This window comes from Nematostella vectensis, chromosome 14, assembly GCF_932526225.1.
Source record: "Nematostella vectensis chromosome 14, jaNemVect1.1, whole genome shotgun sequence".
In the NCBI taxonomy this organism is placed as follows: Eukaryota; Metazoa; Cnidaria; class Anthozoa; order Actiniaria; family Edwardsiidae; genus Nematostella; species Nematostella vectensis.
Genome location: NC_064047.1, coordinates 3,711,867 through 3,730,631, shown reverse-complemented (window position 1 = coordinate 3,730,631; position 18,765 = coordinate 3,711,867). Strand labels below are relative to the sequence as shown.

Below are 18,765 nucleotides of genomic sequence, written 5' to 3'. Positions count from 1 at the left end.
CAAATCCACATTCCGTAAAACGTTAAGAGCGATCTCAACACCGATCCAAGGCAAAAGATGCTTATCCTTAAAGACCCTGCAAACTACAGACCTCGCATTCAGTGTTGTCATATCTGAAATAACCTAGAGTGGTACAGTGATTGATTGCTGTATAGAAAATGTACAATAATAACTAACAGGCCAGCCCCCTTACTTCCATATATTTGGCTTAAAAATAACAAGAAACATATATAAGGAAATCCATGAAGGAACAACAAATCCGTCCCCCATTCCTGAAAACCTTGCTCCCTATATAGAACTTCTGGATCCACACCTGACTAAAACGCACGTTTATGAAACGAAGGTTGCACTCCTAAATTCTGTGTATCGTAACTCGCAGTGCTTCAGGGGTATCAAGTAAATAAGCGTTAATGAAATACAAATACAGGTTTCAAAAAGCTGTAGAATTCTTGTTTATGTCCTTATGGACATTCACATGGCTTTCAGATACAAGATTTAGCCGTTTATGCACTACCCATGAACCACCGCGGGTTACGACACATTGACTCTCGAGTGCAACCTTTTATGAAATAGGTGTATACGTCCTTTTTCACCTAAACTTACTTCCCATTAAGGAATTTCGTTTATCCTTTGTTTTATCTTGGCGAGATTAACGTGACAACTTACTTTCCAAATCCAATTCCTCAAGCCATCCAGTCAGAACTTCTTTCTTTCTGTGTGACATCTTGGGATTGAGGACAACCAGCAGCCAAAGTCTGGACAGCTCATCACACAGCGTCCCACAACTGAAGATGTCAAAGAAGTTATGATTTAAAAAATATCTCAGGGTGGTAAGATGACCTTAATCTTTTACGAGATATCAAAATACACGACCAATAATCATTTTAGGGTAAATACTTTTTGGAGAAATGCATATTGCGTTGTCTAACGCTTTTAAATAATGATAAAATACGTATCTGATTCTGCTGGTTTGTATTATACACACTTTCAATGGGGGGGGGGGGGGGGGGGCGTTTTTACCTGAAAGGAGTAGCAGTGAACGACATAGCGAGCGAGGTTATATGTAGATCCAGAGACTCTTTCCTCCATGACAATTTTGCAAAATCATTTTCATTTTCTGTGGATAGATACAGAGAGGCTGTCCTCCATGTCCATTTATTATTTTCCAGATGATCAACAAGGGTCTTTGTCATGATAAAGAGTACTTCGTCAATGTCTTCATAGAGCAGACTATAGACTGTATCCAAAAGTTTCGTAGGGAGGAAGTGACTGCTGCGGAAATGCTTCGTGCAGGTGCCTGGAAAAAACAGAGTTTCCTGTGATATCTAAACTCCGTTTATAACACCATTTACCACAGGTAGCCCATTTACTGATGCGATATTCGCTATTCTGCTAACTGTCGTCAATAATCAACTTAACCGCTTCCTCTGGTTTCCGTCCTTCAACGGAATTACATGCTTTTTGATTGGTCAGTGCCTTATTCATAGGTGGCGTGATTTGAAACTATTTCATCATTGCTTTCTAATATGAACATTCTAATGGTTTCACCTTTTATTACAGGGCTACTGATTCTGAAAGGTCTCTTGCAATGGCGGGTTTCCTCTTGGGGCTCTTGAGATTCTTGAGTGTATGAAGGGCTGGCAGGAGTGTTTGAAGATATTTTGATTTCAGGAATAAGGGGTTTCTCTAATCTGTAGGTTGCAATGAAGAATTGAGAGATATCTGCTTTAGATATCACCCAATGACTTTCTTCATCAACACCTGAAATGGAAGAAACATTAACATTGTTAGATTTCGGATCATTCTATGCATTCAGAGCTTTGAGCACAAGGACTCATTTCAAACAAATATAAGCGGTTCACTCGATTTGAACAACTAAATTTAAAATATATAAACACACAGCGTCCTTTGAATGGTCAGCACCTTGGGGTGACATCGAGCACTGAAAACATTAAGAAGAATATCCAAAACCACAGAAAGGCAACAGGCAGACCTTAAATTATTGGTCAAAGAGCTTAAAATCCAAATTCTTTGCGTTGGACTTTATTCTTTGTGATTTCTCTACATTCTCAATTATTTGAGAAATGTATATAATTTCATTGAAAACCTAAAAAGCAAATAACGATTAACATAGAATAAAACCATTTTCTAGAGCGGTATAAGTAGTTGTTATGTCACCGTGTGTCGTACAATTTCCAAAAGCCATATTGATATTCATATTTACAAAAGGGTATACAAATGCACTTTGAAGGGGGAGGTAATGGAAATGTTTGACGATTTGAAGAGTTTCGAAATTACAAGCAACGGAAAACTGATAATATAACGTGTGTCACACATCGAGGGCTATCTCAAATTAGCCACGCCATGTAATGACCATCGAGTGGTCGTTAAATAAATACCTGGTCCTGCGGTAGCGTCTGGCACCCCATCCATGACATTGATTTCTGCATGGCAATGTTGGCCATTCTTGTTCAACAGCTTATCCATCAACTGAAAGGCATTGTCTACCATTTCAATCTCATCAGGATAATTCAAAAGCATGCTTGCCAACTTGAGAAGTTCATCTCTGTTCAATTGATAAAGTGAGTCAGTGATTGGCAGGTGGTAGGTTGCTCTCTCGGGATGGCGAATCCTTTCAAGAGCTGTCTCTTGCACATGTTGGCACCAAGGTCTCTGTGACTGGCAGGAGCAGTGGGCAGAAGTGATCTTGCGGCGATCAAAGAAAATGGTTACAAAATGGAAACCAGCAACCTTTGCACTTAGTCGACAACCTAGAAGATAACCACAACCACACTGTTTTGCACTGTACACTTTAACTAAAATGTGCTTTGAACACGCATGGACGCCGCAGAAAACAGAGAGTTGAGGAAAAGAATGAAAAGACGTGTCACAAATGAATGGTAAATTTTCAAATGTTTAGCCGTTTTAGTGCTAATTCACAAACAGAAGTCCCTAATTCTACTCCAGTTTCGGCTGAGAAAAAAACTTTGCTACTTCAGATAACAAATAATTGAGCATTTTAGTATATTTACAGCCTTTTTTGGAATCTTTTGAATGGTCTTACCAATTTGCTTCATGTCCCTTATGTTTTTAGGTTTGAACATAGCTTCCAAAGGGTCACTATAGCTTCCATACATGTGTTCTTTCCTACCAAAATTTGCAATTTTCATTACTTTTTCTTTATCTACAGGGAAGGAACTTGAGATCACTTTCAACTGAAGCTCGTCTGGGACTGTTTTCCATTGGTCTTGTACATAACTGATCGAGAAATTTGCAGAGAGAACGTTGCAGCAGCAGTCCACTAGCGATCTGACGCAAGCCTCTTTCACTGTCGTCTGTTTTAAAGACGATGTCGAATTGTCTTTAAGATCGTGATACATCTTGAATCCTTTAGACGACAGGGATGACGAAAAAGGGGTGACAGAATCAAAACCTGATGAGCTTGAAGAACAAGCCACAAAAGGACTAGCTGATGGAATTGGGTTACCCGAAACATCGATGAAAGCCTCGCTGTTCTTGCTCTTGTTGAATAGCTGATCGAGATGCTCTTGAGCAGAATCTACAACAGGATTGTTGGTATATTGATTAAGAAGAGAGCCTGTTAGCTTTAGGAGCTTCATTCTGTCAAGTTTCTGAAGTGACTCGTTGATAGGACTGAGGTAATATTTAATCTTTTCAGGATAATTGATCCGCATAGCAACTGCTTTCCTAACATGGGCGCACCATCTATTCATGGGATCATCCTCGGCCCTGTTCTTATGATAGTTGCATGTACAGTCTACAGAGGTGAACTTGCCACGATCAAAGTGAATGGTCACATAGTTGTCCATAACGGTAGCCCTTATTTCACAACCTGTTGGAAAAGAAGAAATAATCAGAACATTCTTTAATTTTTCTTCTCCATTCTTCAAGCTTCGCTTTGCTACCTTTTGCTATTCGGACTTAAACAGGATTGCATTTGATCGCATTGGACTCTGACTCTGATTCACGCAAAACATAAAAATGGTAAATGCTTATCGCCCTTTAAGCAGGTTAGCAATATTTTACGCAGAATGTAAAATGGGGTAAATACTCTCTACAAACTAGAAAGATGCGTAAAAATGGATTTTTGTGTTGTGTTTCACATTGCTAATTAAAAATGACGTAATCGAATTGAATGCCTTGTTTCCAGTCAACTGGGGATATGCTCTCAGAAAACATAATGCTTGTACAAAAAAAAACAGAGTGCTATCATTGTAGAAATAGACCACCTTAGGCATGATGTTGAAAAACAACGAGTTATTTAGCCTCGTTTCCTGGCTTCTATTGGTTTTGCGGTTAATGACGTCACTTTTGATTTGCCGCTCGCAATGAATGTCGGTACAGCTTATCGCAGGGAATGATTGCCAACACTTTGAGTTATTTTCAGATATAAGGAGGAAAATCCAACACATGCGAAGTTGGATTTAAAGGATTCAACAGCCACATGGACTGTCTGAGAAACAGATCAAAATACTGGATTTGAAATCGGCCTGACATTCTCATTTTACAGTCCATTTCTTACCAAGGTTTCTGGTTTGCTACCCCCTTTAACAAGATCAGTGAGTGTGCAGTCGCGGAGGGCGCGTAATTAGATATGAGGGAGGGGAGAAGTGACAGAAGTGAAGCAAAGTTTTAGTCCCGTGTTACTTGGTTAAGGTCCAGTGTGTTTATGTGTGGGTGTGTTTTAATTTTCTTTCGTTTAGCAAGGAGACATTTTGATAAAGACCGTGGAAATGTTAGCACCTAAACACAACAGTCAATTTAAACAGTGAAGTTAAACAGCGGGATTCTGAACGTTCTTATTATTTAAATCTCGCCGGTAAACCGGAGGGTACAAGATGCAGGTGCAGGTTGCAGATCGGGTGCAGGTCGGGTGCAGGTCGGGTTCAGGTCGGGTTCAGGTCGGGTGCAGGTCGGGTGCAGGTACAGGTTGCAGGTCGGGTGCAGGTTGGATGCAGTTTGAGTACGAAATGCAGGTCGGGTAATTTTACTGTTTTTTTTTTCTGCTTCCTCTATTTCATTCAATTTCTACGGCTCACGTGACGCTCAGATTCTCTTTCATAACTAAGAATGAGCAATCCCGTGACTTTGCTGCACATCAACCAAACTTGGGTCAATTAATATATAACGGTAGATGGACAAGTGAAAAAAATATGTATAGGTGGTTGCGTAACAGATCACGTGACCGTTGGAAAACTACGAATATCTCGCCAGTGATTTGCTGCTCATCAACCAAAAATAAATTGAATAAACTCCATAATGTGGTGACTATATCTGTTAGATAAAAGGTTTACTTTCTAGTATATAGCTTTTTTTAATAAGTGCAATGGACAGCAGGGGTGGATCTAGACATTTTTGAAGGGGAGAAACGGGGGTGCACCGGTACGTTAAAGATGTAGCGGAGGAAAATTCGTGGGTTTACGTTGTTATACAATTTTTTAATGAGATATTTATACTGTTATACTGTTATACGTTACTTGACCCAAGTTTGCTTGAGGTGCAGCAAATCGCTGGCGCTATATTCGTATTATTCCCAAGGTCACGTCATTGCTTATTAATAAACGGGAATCTAAGTATTCAAAATTTTAACGCGTCACGCGAGCCCTAGAAATTGAATGAGATAGAGAAAGCAAAAAGAAAAAATAGGCCCGTAACGTGCATGTTATCATATATCTCTAGGTTATTTCTTAGTATAATAATACTATAAAAAGTATTGATGAACGGTAGACTCCCAAAGATTAAAAAAAAAAAGAAAAAAAATTCAGCGGGGAGGAATCGAGCCCGTGGTCTCATGCAACTTACGGACTCCGATCACCGACCTAAACCACTTAGCCACAAAACAAAACACCATAAAATATATATTCTAAAAATAATCTCATTAGTGTTTGTATTGAACTGTTCGAAAAGACACGTCGAGCATGTCGAATTCCAGTTACTTTTTCTTTCACAAAGATGAAATACCTGCTACAATTGATCACATAACTCTTGTACAATATGTATTTTGCTTAATATAATATCAAAAGTGCAAAATCATCATTCGTAAGTAAATTTGAGGGGGCAAGTTTTTGTACGAAATGTTTGAACCTACAGAAAACCTCAATAAAGCTTTGCAACTTGATTTAATGTCAAAAGGGATCGGATACGGGCGAAAAAACCCGAGCTTAAATACTCGAAATGATCAAATGAGAGCGTTTTTACATGAGCTCGTGTGTTTGGGCACGTATTGCAAACTCTTTATAAATCAATAACTTGACGTAAAGCTTGGACGATCATTCGGAATGTGAATGGAATGCAGCCGCGTTCGAGTTTATCAAAGCAAGCTACCATAGGAGCCGCTCAGCGAATATGTAAGAATTGTTTAACAAACCCCAAAATCTTTTGATTATTTTGATATTTTCTTCTTTATCAAGTGATTCTAGGCTGGCGCTTCGTAACGATCATATCCCGAAGTCAAATTTTCCCAGCAAACACCGCGGCAAATCTTACTTTTTTCTTTTTGATTTTTTTCGACGTGATGACATAGCATCTACTCGAACATGCGCAATAGCTACAAAAACTATAAAATCACCCGACCTGCATTTTGTACCCTCCCGTATCGGTGCGTTTGAGGTTTTTGGATAGTGTCCCTGCAAACCGAAATCGCACAAAATCCTACTCAGAGTTTCATCAGCTTTCGTTCATTGGATCCAGAAAGTTCTTCCGGAGCTGTTTGAAAGAATTTCTCGAACGATATATATAAATGTGCAAGAGTTGTATTGTACCTTAAATTCTATAGGTTTCACATAAGTTATATCAAAAAAATTTTGCCAATCAATATTTGAGTGATCTTTCAAGTAAATTAAAATTTTTAATTATGCACTTTGTCATTTGAAACCCCCACCCCCATGGTCCCGGGGAAGTGGGGGGGTTAAAGTGGGGGTTTAGAGCACTTTTTAACAAAAATTTATCCGGAGGGGTGGGGGAATTGACAGTTTTTTACTCTAAGGTTTGTCCCCAGCCTGGGGGTTTTGGGACAAGTGAATAGACTCACAAATGTACTTTGCAAAAGTCAAGTCAGTTTCTGGTTTGAGACTTTCTTCTGTAGCAAGCAGTTCTGTGTATTAGACTATGTCAAGCTGCACGACAATATGTGTGAAAACAAATATGAGTGATAACTAATGCAAAATGAAGATTATTTATTTTTCCATTTTTTAGTAATGGTTATCTTTATTGTTATTGGTACAAATGTACTCAGTTAAGTGTACTTGCTTTGAAAGATATTTAATATGATTTGTTATCTCAAATGCCAGGTAGTTGCCTATAGTTTGCATCTTGAGGGGAAGGGGCATTTGACTGCAGTTTTTCCCCGAGGGGGTGGGAGCTTTTCTCTGTTTTGTACAGGATCAAAGTCTAATCCCCCACCCTTCCATGGGCTGGGGGTTTCAATTGACTAGTGCATTAATTTTTCTTTTGAAAAGCCAGCTTATCCTGTAGTTATCTCTTAGATTATGTATACTAAATAAAAGAATTTAAAATTATGTCTAATTTATGTCGTTTAGAATTGAATCTACTCTTTGTCACAAGGCGATAAGCATTTGGTAGGTTAGACCATGTTTACCTGTTTGGATGATGGTAGGTATGCAATAAGAACGATTAGAAGAATCTGAATTTGATGATCCAACAGTAGCAGGAAACTCTGCAGGGAAAGAACTTGAGATCACTTTCAACTGAAGCTCGTCTGGGACTGTTTTCCACTGGTCTTGTACATAACTGATGGGGAAATTTGCAGAAAGAATTTTGCAGCAGCTGTCGACCAGCGTTGGCAAAGCCTTGGGCGGCGGGGATAAAGAACGGCGCCCATAAGCGGGGTAATAGGAATCATCAAAATCGTCATCATCATAATTATCAAAATAGTCATCATCAGAGTAAGAATATTGGTTTTCATCGTATTCATCATAGCATCGATGAGCGTGTCCATACTCGTCGAGGTAAATAGACATTTTGAATTCACTTCGGGACTGGGACTTCAAAAAACATCTTTCGATTTATGTCCCTCGAATCGCGAATACGTTTAGAATCCAAGCAGTAGCCGTTGTATTGAGCGTTTCGCTGCTTGGAATCTAGAATAAATTGCTTCCGCTTTTCCACGAATTCTGGACTCGTTACGTCTTCCCACAACTCTTTGCGACGCGCGGGCTGTGGGAAGTCTGGGTGAATTTTAATTTTAATTTTAATTTTAATTTAATTTAATTAAAATTGTTTGTCGGGCCACCTGTGGTGAGCCTGCGATAGCTGGCCGCTATTTGTTTCCAAGATGGCGGCTCCCATGTGAAAGCAAGTGCTTTAGAGAAGTTATGTTAGAAGGTTGGACTAGAAAACACTATGATAAGGCTTTCACTTGCAAGTCGAACTTTACTGCAATCTAGTTTCGTGAACGTAGCTCAAATTCGAGCTTTTTCTGCTGTGAAACCTCAAGGTAAATATATGTCGTATTCTTTTCCACCTAACCGTTTATCCCGGCCCTACCAATCGATAATTCCGATAATCAATAATAATCAATAGTAATCGATAAAAAATCAAAATCAATCAATCGATAAATATCTGAAATCAATAGAAATCGATACTAACACAGTTTCAATAACTGAAACTGTGTGAGCATAGATTATTATCGATTTTTATCAAAAAATATTGATATCTTATCGATTATTGTTGATTATATTGATAAATATCGATTTCTTCCATTCCGTCAAAATGTATCATCCTTAACCAACATTATCAATTGTTTGACTGCTTTTTCAAAAAATAAAATCAGATAAACAAGGTAAGATAAACAAAGTGAGTCATTATCTTGCTTCAAAAGGGCTCAATTTTACCATGCAAACCACATTCAAGATATACAAGATATCGAGCCGCGCTTCTTCCGCGCCAAACCTCAACGTCTAAATCAATTACATGTGGCACTGCAAAAGTTCGACACTGTTTTAAATGTCGAGCCTTGTTGTGCCGCATTTGTTTTGGTTTTTGCAATGCAACAGTAACTTTTTGACCCATTGGAATGATGCAATTGGTATGGCATCTGAATCAACATTGTGTTGATCTAGATGAATCAGGGACCTTGAGCAGCGACGACGGCAACGTGGATGACGACGGCAGAAAACAATGGAATTTGATTAAGAATTCAATAGCAGCAAGTGGAAATGCATTCTGTCTGATACATTTCAGCCGTTTTCCATAAAACCACGACATGACAATTTTAAGTTTCCCCCTCAGTAAAGGACGCGGACGTTTGCACTATAAACTCCACTCCACTAACTTCGTTGCCTACTGTAGAAATAATGTCCTTAGTTAATTTTTATCTGTCTCTGACTATAATGTTTTGCTTATTTCATTGCTATCAAATTTTTATTGATTGCCACATGCAAGAACATCTTTTTCGATCGTGTTGTCCTAGCCGTTGCGTCCTCCTTGCTTTCCAGTGGTCAGTTTTAAATATAAGAAATCGATAAAACCGGATGTTAATCGATAATAATCAATATGATTGAGTACTCTTGGGCTGTGAGTATCGATTTATTATCGATTTCCAATATCAATCAGTAATAATCAACTGATTAATATCGATTAATATTGATTAATTCGATTAGTTTCCAATGATCAATTTTTATCGATTGGTAGGGCCTGGTGTTTATAAATGTCATAGCTGTCGACCCAACTTGGACAAAAATCTTGTGAAATACAGTAAATATGTGTAAAAAAAAACCAAGAATGCCAATGCGGGAGAATACAGAGAATTCTGTTTTCAATTCTCTTGAACATTTTCCCCTTAATGGTTTTCCAAAAGATGTGTGTTAGTTAGCCTCCTTCTCAGGCAGCTCTACTATACTCTGTAATGGCCTTTATTCAGATTTGGGATACCTGTGTTTGCGTTTTTAGGACGCGGGATACTGGTACCGAGGGGAGGGAGGAGGGGATAAAAGAGTTGCCTGCCATATATCGAACGGTTGGTACATTGCGTGTCGCCTCAGTGTCGCCTCAGTTGCCTACCTGACCGGGGGTGACACAGGTAACTAATGTCGCGACAAAAAAATCCTTGTTAATTGCGAAAAAAAACATGGCAAGCGAACGCGAAGCTTCTACTTCAAAGCGAACTCATTCCTAGATATGTCAAAAACCATTTGCCATTTGCTAGTATGGGATACAACAAGGTTTACAGGAAGTTATTGAAAAGAAAGGAACCATAGATTCTAAAAAGCGAATTCGATGCTGAATGTTTGCCTTCACCGGCGGCAACGTGATCAAGCTCGATCAGCACTGTTCTGTTGTCTTTATTGACTTGGATGTTTTCAGCTTGGTTTAGAGTTTTCACTTCAATTGAGACTTCGCCGTCTCGGTTTTCACTTCAATTGAGGCTTCGCCGTCTTAGGTCTTTAGCGTTCTAAGCACAGAAGCATAAACCCGAATTTCGGACCAACTGTAGAATACAGGACTTCTCACCTTGATTACTATAGAACAGCGCAATAAATACAATGGAAATGCAAATAAGTTTGGATGTGGCCATGAATTCTTTAGGTTTTCGAATTGCTTCGTCTCAGTGAGAGAATCAATAAAACGATCCACATGTGGATGAATTTCTACTCTTCCTCCCGGTTAGTATCATATTCTTTACAAATTCCTAATTACCCTCCCATAGATGGTAGAAAATGTTATGCGCAGTGCCACATGCGTAGATGTCATCCAGTGTGTCAATATATGGTAGGCATCTCTCTCTTTCTTCTTCCTTTTTTCGCCCCCCCCTCCCCCTGCGTTATTTTTCTCCTCTATTCGCCACAGGAATACCGCATCGAAAAAAGAACGCTTTTTCTTACCGTTAGAAGAGATGCCTGTGGAGGAGGCTATGTGTTAGTGTGGGTTAATAGAACCTGCGATATTGAGTTACATATTATGGTGAACCTTCGGAAAAAAAACTGTGAAAGAGAAGGCCAGGGTCATTTGTGACGTAGATCGAGATGTCAATCAAAACACATAAGAAAATATATGTGCATGCTTTTAAATATGCGCTTTAGAATGTATTAACATAGTTTTAAGCGCTTTATAAATTAATAATTATTGTTAAATTATTATTATTATATACTAGTCCCCTTTTTCATGTCTTCTTAGTTGTTGATGAAGATCATTGTGTGGCTACAAATTTTCCTGTAATCTTAGTATCTAAACCTGATACTACTAATTGTTCAGCTTCACGAAAACAAACCTGCAAAATATAGCAGACTTTTTTAGGTTGTGGGTTTTTTTTGGCACATTTGCTGCTTCAATGGCATTCCCATAAGTATGTTCTCTTTTTAAAACTTAAAATGATAATCATAATGATAGTTTGTTTTTTTCAAATAAAATCCTCTGCTTTACATGGTTTTCCTACTCTTTTTAAATATTTTGTGTTATTACCATCTCAGAATTCCAACGAGTTTATGAAAAAACTTTTCTTACTCATGAATGGTCGTTATACTTGTTTTTGGACACCCTAGGTTTGTACTACAACCTAAATGACAAATAGTGTTTTTTTTACCTATTATCGGATGCTATTACTACCTATTATCAGACAGCAGATTTGTGAAAACAATGCAAAAATTATGCTTATTTTAATAAAACAGACCATAATTGTTGAAAATGTAGTTTCTTCTCTGTAACAAATACAAAACTCATGTGTCACACTTGTTGGGAGCTGCATGGCAGTTATCGTCACAATTTACTCAATTTTCTGTCCTCACATCTTTTGAGTCAAAGAATGGATTTTTTGTCACTACTGTATCTTGCAATGGATGCCTGAGAAATAAAGAATATTTCTAGTTTTTCAATTAGTAAACACTTTGGGTCAAGTTCTCAGCTTTTTTCTATTATTTGAGATTTTTAACAATCTTCTCAAATAGTGACTATGCAATGGGTAGGTAACTTGGGTAGGTAACCCCTTGAACTTCTTCAAATTACTCAATTCAATGTTAACAAGCAATTACTCATCGTAGGTTTTACAGACACAAAACACATCCACTGCAGCTTGGGGACAACTGTGGCTAAACACGCTATGAATTTTGTTTGTAATTGTTTATTGCTTTTCATAGATGACCTAACAACAACAGACTCTTCCATGGGAAGAAAGTGGATTTGTGGTTATGAGAATATCAAAGAGCTTGAAGCGTAAGTATGTCAAGTTGCAGTTGCACTTCCTAAAATTTGCAAACCAAAGGGGAAAAAGTATGTAGCTCATATAAAAGTCTGTTGGCTTGCCTGTTGCGTGGTTTTAATGGCTACAAATCCTATGCAACTCAGATATTCATCATAGTAGTGAATAATGCACTCGAATCAAGGTGAATTTCATTCCATCCTAGAATTAAAGATACCGTACTGGCACCAAGTATCATAATAATAATAATAATAATAATTTAATATAGCATTATAAAAATCTCAATGCTTTACAAACATCCTACTCTATTCTACTTATATTTCTAATGGTTAAAAACTAATCAATTGTTGTAGTGCTTACAAAATAAGTACGTCTTTAAAGACGATTTAAATTTGCCGAGACAGTCGGTGTTTCTAATGTGTAGGGGGAGGGAGTTCCATAATTTAGCTGCAAAGTTTGAAAAAGATCTGTCCCCATAAGTTTTTGTTCGTGATTTAGGAATGACGAGAAGGTTCTTGTTAGCAGATCTAAGGGATCGAGATGGCGTATACGGTGTTAAGAGTTCAGTGATATATTCAGGAGCCTGGTTGTGGAGAGCTTTATGTGTGATTGTAAGAATTTTAAAGTCTATTCTAGAAGCAACAGTTAGCCAGTGAAGTTCCTTAAGAATGGGTGTAATGGCGTCCCTCTTCTTAGCACCAACGATTAGTCTTGCGGCAGAGTTCTGAACACGCTGTAGTTTGGCTATTTCTTTTTCTTGGAGTCCAGACAGAAGACTATTACAGGCATCTAGTTTTGAAGTTATGAAAATATGAATGAGCTGCTCACAGTTATTGCGGTCAAGGTATTTCCGTATCCTGCCAATGTTCCTTATAGAATGGTAGGCTGATTTGCAGATGCTGTTGACATGTTTTGTCATAGATAAACTCGAATCGATGATTACTCCGAGGTCGCGTGCTGCCTGGTTTAAGCCCTATATAAAAACTCAACACATGGAAATTGAGACTCACACTTTTAAAAAGGCAATCGAGAACAAAGTCACTTATGCTTGCAATATGTCTGGCTGGCTCATTCAAGTCATCTGACTCTCATTCGAGAACAAAGTCACATGCACTTGCAATATGTCTGGCTGGCTCATGCACGTTATCTGACTCTCATTCTTTATTCTGTACTCAGGGCACCAGAGAATGTGAAAAGAATCTTCAGTCTTGAGAATGCGAACAGGGTATGGAACATAAAACAAAAATGGCGAAAAACCCTTGCATCCCAATCTTTATCTTACGTTATTCCTCACTTTAAGCTTTCAGTCACATAATCAAATCCAGGCCAAACCTTATGATGCAAGTTCCAATTTTCCAATTTTTATTTTACAGTTTGAGAAGAGAAAAGTTGAAGAACAAGAAGTGAAAAACAACTATGAAGGCTACTCACAAAGATCTGGTAATTGACTAGTCTCCTATGCAGCCGATTTTGATGGAGTCATGCAGGTCTCTGCCACAAACCAAGCTTGGTGGGGGGAAAGGAGACTAGTAATAATCAATTCTTTTTTTTTTTTTTGCTTTGAGGAAGAGTAACCTCCAGTCTTTCTGTCCTTTACAACTTAAATTGTGTCAATTTAATGTTACTCATGTTTTAAGGCTCTTAGGGGCATTCTAAAACGTTGGGAGGTATTGGCATGTTTGTTTCTTGCAGCATTTTTGTTAAGTTGTTTTTGTATTTCTGTGTAAACTTTCTTTTAGTTGCTGAACTGACTTTGAAGATCAACACACTTGAAAGACACATGAAAGAAAGGCCAAAAGTAAGTATTGATATCCCAGGGGGGAGGGGAGGGCTGCTCTGATATTGGCATGACCTGGAAGCAGGTTTGATATCTTTTAAGTGTTCTAATTTTTTTGCCTGTATTTTTTTAGGGTTTAAAAACTTTGCCTCTTTGGGGTTTAGTAAGCGTTGTATGTACTGTATATTTGGGATGCAAAATTTTGTCCCTGCACTAGAAAGAAGACTTTTCTTTGAACAAGTAACAGAAGGATGGTCAGCTGGTGGGTTGGATTCCATCAGTTGTGATTGTTTTACCTTTCTTGTAGGATAAACACAACAAAGTGTTTCTACACTGGCTGACAGACCAGCGTAAGAAAAAGCTGAAGCATCTAAAAAACAAGGATTTTCCAGGTTACCTTCAACTCCTTCAAGAGCTGAATATACCTGAGCTAGAAAGCCCTCATAGCAAGTGGAATAAGTACAAGTTTAGGAAATTTAAGATTGGTGTGGAAATTAAGGAGAAGAGGAGCTTCCTGGACAGGAAAATTATCACTTGAGAAAAGACATGTATTTCACAGAGCACAGAAATTAGCTCATGCCGAGAAAAAAAGTTGGGTACAGTTAAAACCTTACACCTAGTACAGTATAAAAACCTGTAGCCTAGAATAAGCACCCTCAAAGAACCATTCAAGGCCAAAGAAACTGTTTCTTATATTAAATAAATTGATCGTGGAAATATTTTTATAGTTTCAAATAAGTGCTGCAGTCAATACATAACCAAATAGAAACAAAGTGGGGAAAGAAAATGTACTTAAACTGATAGTGGTTAAAAAAATTATTCAGATATTTTTCTTATAGAAAATTGTACCCCTTGCTTGCTCCCTTCCCCCTAAAAACAACAGCCATTGATTGACAATTTTTTTCCATTCCCCCATTACTTAAAATTTGAGTTTTATTTATTTTCGCCACTTTATTTTTTAAGTGGCAGGGTAACACAACAGAAGAGCCATTTCCTTTAAGCCTTTTAGTGTTTTGAAGTCCTCAAGATCAATTTAGTTTCCTTAAAAAAAAATTCAAATAATAATACTTCAAGTTGCTCGCCGTGCCAATAGGCCACTCCAGGTATAAGCATGCACGTGCGCTCAACTTACCTCAACTACCGTCATGCAGCACACGCTTTGTTTGGTGCAAGCTTAAAAAATTTGCATGCTGCATTCTGGTAGTTGAGGTAGGTTACAATAAAAACGCGCATGCAAGCTTATACTGTAGCTGGAATGGTCTGTTGTTTTAAGAAAAATGAATGGCTGATAAATTGATGATAATCATGGTAATCTATTCTCAAAACTTTGTATGTACAATTGTGTTTTATTTAAAAAATTTCTTCAATTTGTTCATTTATGGTTATCTCTGTGTGTACATTCATTTTGTATGTAATTAACAAATACCTTTTCTAATATAAACCGTTTAACTTGTTCATTTATTGTTTTCTACTTTTGGTCAGGAATAAACATGTTTGCAAAAAATGATGCATTGATACAAATCACAAATAGTTTGACTCAGAGTTCAAACATACAAGACTAAAAATGTCTGTAATATTGTGTTGCTATAGTTTTATTTAGATGGAAAAAAGTTATGCCATAGTAGGGCTTTTCTTAATACTGCTTTGATGGTGGGACCTTCATACCTTGGGTACCAAGGCCTCCAGACTTCTCTCTCCTACCCGCCCTTGTCTCGGTATTTTGTCTGAGCGTCACTGGGCAAGAGAAGTCTGGAAGCTTTGGTACCAGGGTAGGTCCTTCACAGTTGAGAGTTAAAAACAAAGGATAGGTTGTCACCTAGCACAATCAGTAAAACCGTGAACACTGCAAATATGTGTAGAATGTTTCTTCACACATTAAAAGATGTCTCAATAGAGACATTTAGCACTGCGTTTTTTTTTCTCGGAAACGTCAAACCTCTGGGTGGCACGTGACAAGGCCTTGCGTCAAGTTTGCAGTCTGCGTTTCGCGCTTTGACCTCAGGAGCACCGTCTAGCGGCAAGTGATTTACCTCGGCAGTTTTCCCCTCATTTTTTTTATGAGCTCATGTTAGAAACCATGAATTAGCGTTCTTTATAATTTGATTCTTTACTATTACTAATCTTTTTGGCTTGGTTGAAGTCGAGCACATGTTTTGCACTTTTTCCCGCCAAATGTGCTACACTACGATTTCGCCAGTACGTCAAACAGCAAACCGGTAACGGCAATTCGCGATAAAAAACTGAAAACGCGATGCTAAATGTCTCTAATAATTCACAGTGTTTGAATTCTTGTGTCTGATTCGTCAGAAGTCAAAAAACATGCCACAGATATTTCAGTTCTTCATGGTTTTACTGTTTGCACTGGAAAGATGGCATGGAGCTCTAAAGCAAGAAATTCCTGGTCTACTAGACTACCAGCTTTTTCCTCACCAAATTCCCAGTTCAATGTTGTAGAGGCTATCATTGTATAAGGTCCTTATTGTCTACTGTTAGGGTCTCTGTGGTTCCCGCCTGGTCTATCTATCACTAGGGCTGTGAGTGTGTGAATAGTGTTAAGCTATCCATTTGTAGGTTCTTAATAATGGTTCTTCTGAGGCCTTCCTCAAGATAGTATGGACAAAACAGGACATCCCTGTGGGTTGCCATGTTACTCAAAGATGACTAAGGCGAGCTGTAAGCCACCTTGTCACACAAGCTGTAAAATGACTAAGACCTCCCCTGTGAGTCACTTGTTATGGTAGCTCCAATATGACTTAGACCTCTCCTTTGAGGCTAAGACCTTCTCGGGGAGGCACTATCACAGTAGCTGCAATATGACTAAGACCTCTCCAACAAGTCACTTGTCACGACAGCTCCAATTTGACTAAGATCTCCCCTGCACGTAACTTGCCATTGTAGCTCCAATGTGACTAAGACCTCCCCTGTAAGTCACTTGTCACGGCAGCTCTAACTTGACTAAGACATCCCCTGCGCGTAACTTGCCATTGTAGCTCCAATTTGACTAAAATCCCCCCTGCACGTAACTTGCCATTGTAGCTCCTATGTTACTATGACCTCTCCCACAAGTCACTTGTCCCCTGTGAGTCAATGAAGCTCCAGTTTAACCAGCACTTCGCCCGTAGTGACCTCGTGTAGAAGTAGCCTCTCGTGCCACGGTCCCTTGCCTTTCTTTAACAGACTTGCAAGACTGACTTCCGTACGACCCAAGAAATCTGGAAAAAATAACACAGTGGTAAAAACAATCAAATGTCTGTGAAAAAAAAGATAAAAGAGGATAAATGTAGCTCTATGTGGTCTTCTTTTTAGAAAAATATGTCCTTGTTTTAACTCTATACTTAACTCTACTCTTTTAAGGTGGACCTTTTTTGACCTGGTTTATGTTACAGCCGGGCTGCTTCCATAGGTGTAATAGTACAACCCTTATGAAAAAGTTTGGTATAGTTTGCAATAATTAAACTATAAAGTAGACCCCTGTCGAACCCAGTGAGACAGAGCATGTACAGTACTAAATAGCTCGAGAACGGGTAGCAGGTATGGATATGATCAATTGCCGTAATGGCTGCTTTAAGGCCGTACGTTTTTTTTCTCTTGCGAGAACACGCATTTTTATTTGCGTGTTACACAACCTTTTGCAACTTGTTTTGCATTTCTCAAAGTCGCATGAAAAGTAGAACGCTCTTCTACTTTCTGCAACAAATTGCTTCAAATCGCAGGAAAAACATCACGTGTGACAGGGCGCGTGCGACCTGCAACATTTATTTTGCGAGACAAGTTGCAACCGAAAAGTCTACGTGTGACAGGGCGTTCAGTGTCCTTACCGTTTAGCGATAAGTCCCTGTCGAACCCAGTTATACAAGGCACTCTTAGAGAACTTAGCCCGAGAAAGAGTAGCAGGCATGGATATGATCAATTGCCATAATGGCTAATTTAGTGTCCTTACCGTTTTGTGAGAAGAAGTCCCTGTCGAACACTGTGATACAAAGCACATCTTGCTCCATGTCCTTGACTGTGAAGGTCATGGTCGAGTTCCATTTCGGGTTGAGAGTCTGAGGGCAGACGCGCGTCTTGTGCTCCTGGCTCCCCATGCTTACTTCACAGTACGGGTCGCTCATACCTGGAAACATGCTTACTCAGTGCACATGTTATGACAAAAACAACTACAGGCAAGCTGTAGAATAACTAGATAGACTGCGTGGGCGTGGTGAAATCATATAATTAGGCTAAGTTCAATCGATCGAGCTGAAGAAAACAAATATGTCCTAAATCATGTGCTAAGCCACAGATGTTCTTCAAACTGGGGTATTAAAAACTATCACTATGCTAAAATTGGTAACTTTAGCAAAAAGTGCGCAATTCAAGGTAAAAACTGCACATATCCGCCGGACTACTGCAAAAAAAAAGAACTTGAAACGCCTGCTGTTAACTCATAGTTAACTCTACTAACTATGGTTAACTGAATTTAAAATTAGACCTCGTACCGCATACTTTACGATTCGCCTACGGATTTTAATGTATTAAGTAATGCTCCGTGTGAAAACTAGACAAAGTCCCATTGTCCTGCGGCAAAAAGCTTAATTATAGCTTTCCCACATAGGATCTTTTTTATACCAAACATGCATGCAGGACACATAGAAGATAGTAAGATTTTGAAGAAATTGCTCATGTCCTTTGTTATATACCTTAGTGGTGATTTTTGGGGTGAACCAATCAGAACAAGCCAGAACAATAGCTGTTAGTCGTCTTATATTTACAAGGTTCCCCATATAAAATGTACCTGAAAAGCTGGATCAGACATAGTAATTAACCCTATTACCAA

At 38.6% G+C, this 18,765-nt stretch overlaps 2 protein-coding genes across 7 annotated transcripts in view; one reads left to right on the top strand and one right to left on the bottom strand.

Moving 5' to 3' along the window:
- LOC5516654 overlaps positions 1-18,765 on the bottom strand; it is a 192,681-nt gene that overhangs the window by 140,025 nt on the left and 33,891 nt on the right. For 3 of the 5 annotated variants that reach the window (XM_048721472.1, XM_048721474.1, XM_048721473.1), the window contains exons 1-6: positions 7,619-8,186; positions 3,065-3,853; positions 2,400-2,771; positions 1,549-1,761; positions 1,021-1,297; positions 667-785 (exon numbers count right to left, since the gene is read on the bottom strand). The exons of 1 other annotated variant lie outside the window; for it this stretch is intronic. In XM_048721472.1, coding sequence (XP_048577429.1) covers positions 667-785; positions 1,021-1,297; positions 1,549-1,761; positions 2,400-2,771; positions 3,065-3,853; positions 7,619-8,000 — 2,152 coding nt within the window. In that variant the 5' untranslated portion in view covers positions 8,001-8,186. Of the gene's footprint in view, positions 1-666; positions 786-1,020; positions 1,298-1,548; positions 1,762-2,399; positions 2,772-3,064; positions 3,854-7,618; positions 8,187-18,765 lie in introns of those variants that run through there. One more of the 5 variants, XM_048721470.1, reaches the window with a different exon arrangement.
- Positions 8,293-15,852, top strand: LOC116603586 (28S ribosomal protein S15, mitochondrial-like). Of its 2 annotated transcripts, none has more exons than XM_048721480.1 (6): positions 8,293-8,476; positions 12,111-12,186; positions 13,349-13,397; positions 13,546-13,612; positions 13,912-13,970; positions 14,257-15,852. In XM_048721480.1, the coding sequence occupies exons 1-6, from the start codon at positions 8,383-8,385 to the stop codon at positions 14,485-14,487; spliced, it is 576 nt and encodes a 191-aa protein (XP_048577437.1). In that variant the 5' UTR covers positions 8,293-8,382; the 3' UTR covers positions 14,488-15,852. The 2 variants fall into 2 exon arrangements, with proteins under 2 accessions (XP_048577437.1, XP_048577438.1); XM_048721481.1 differs by lacking the exon at positions 8,293-8,476 and adding an exon at positions 10,710-10,749.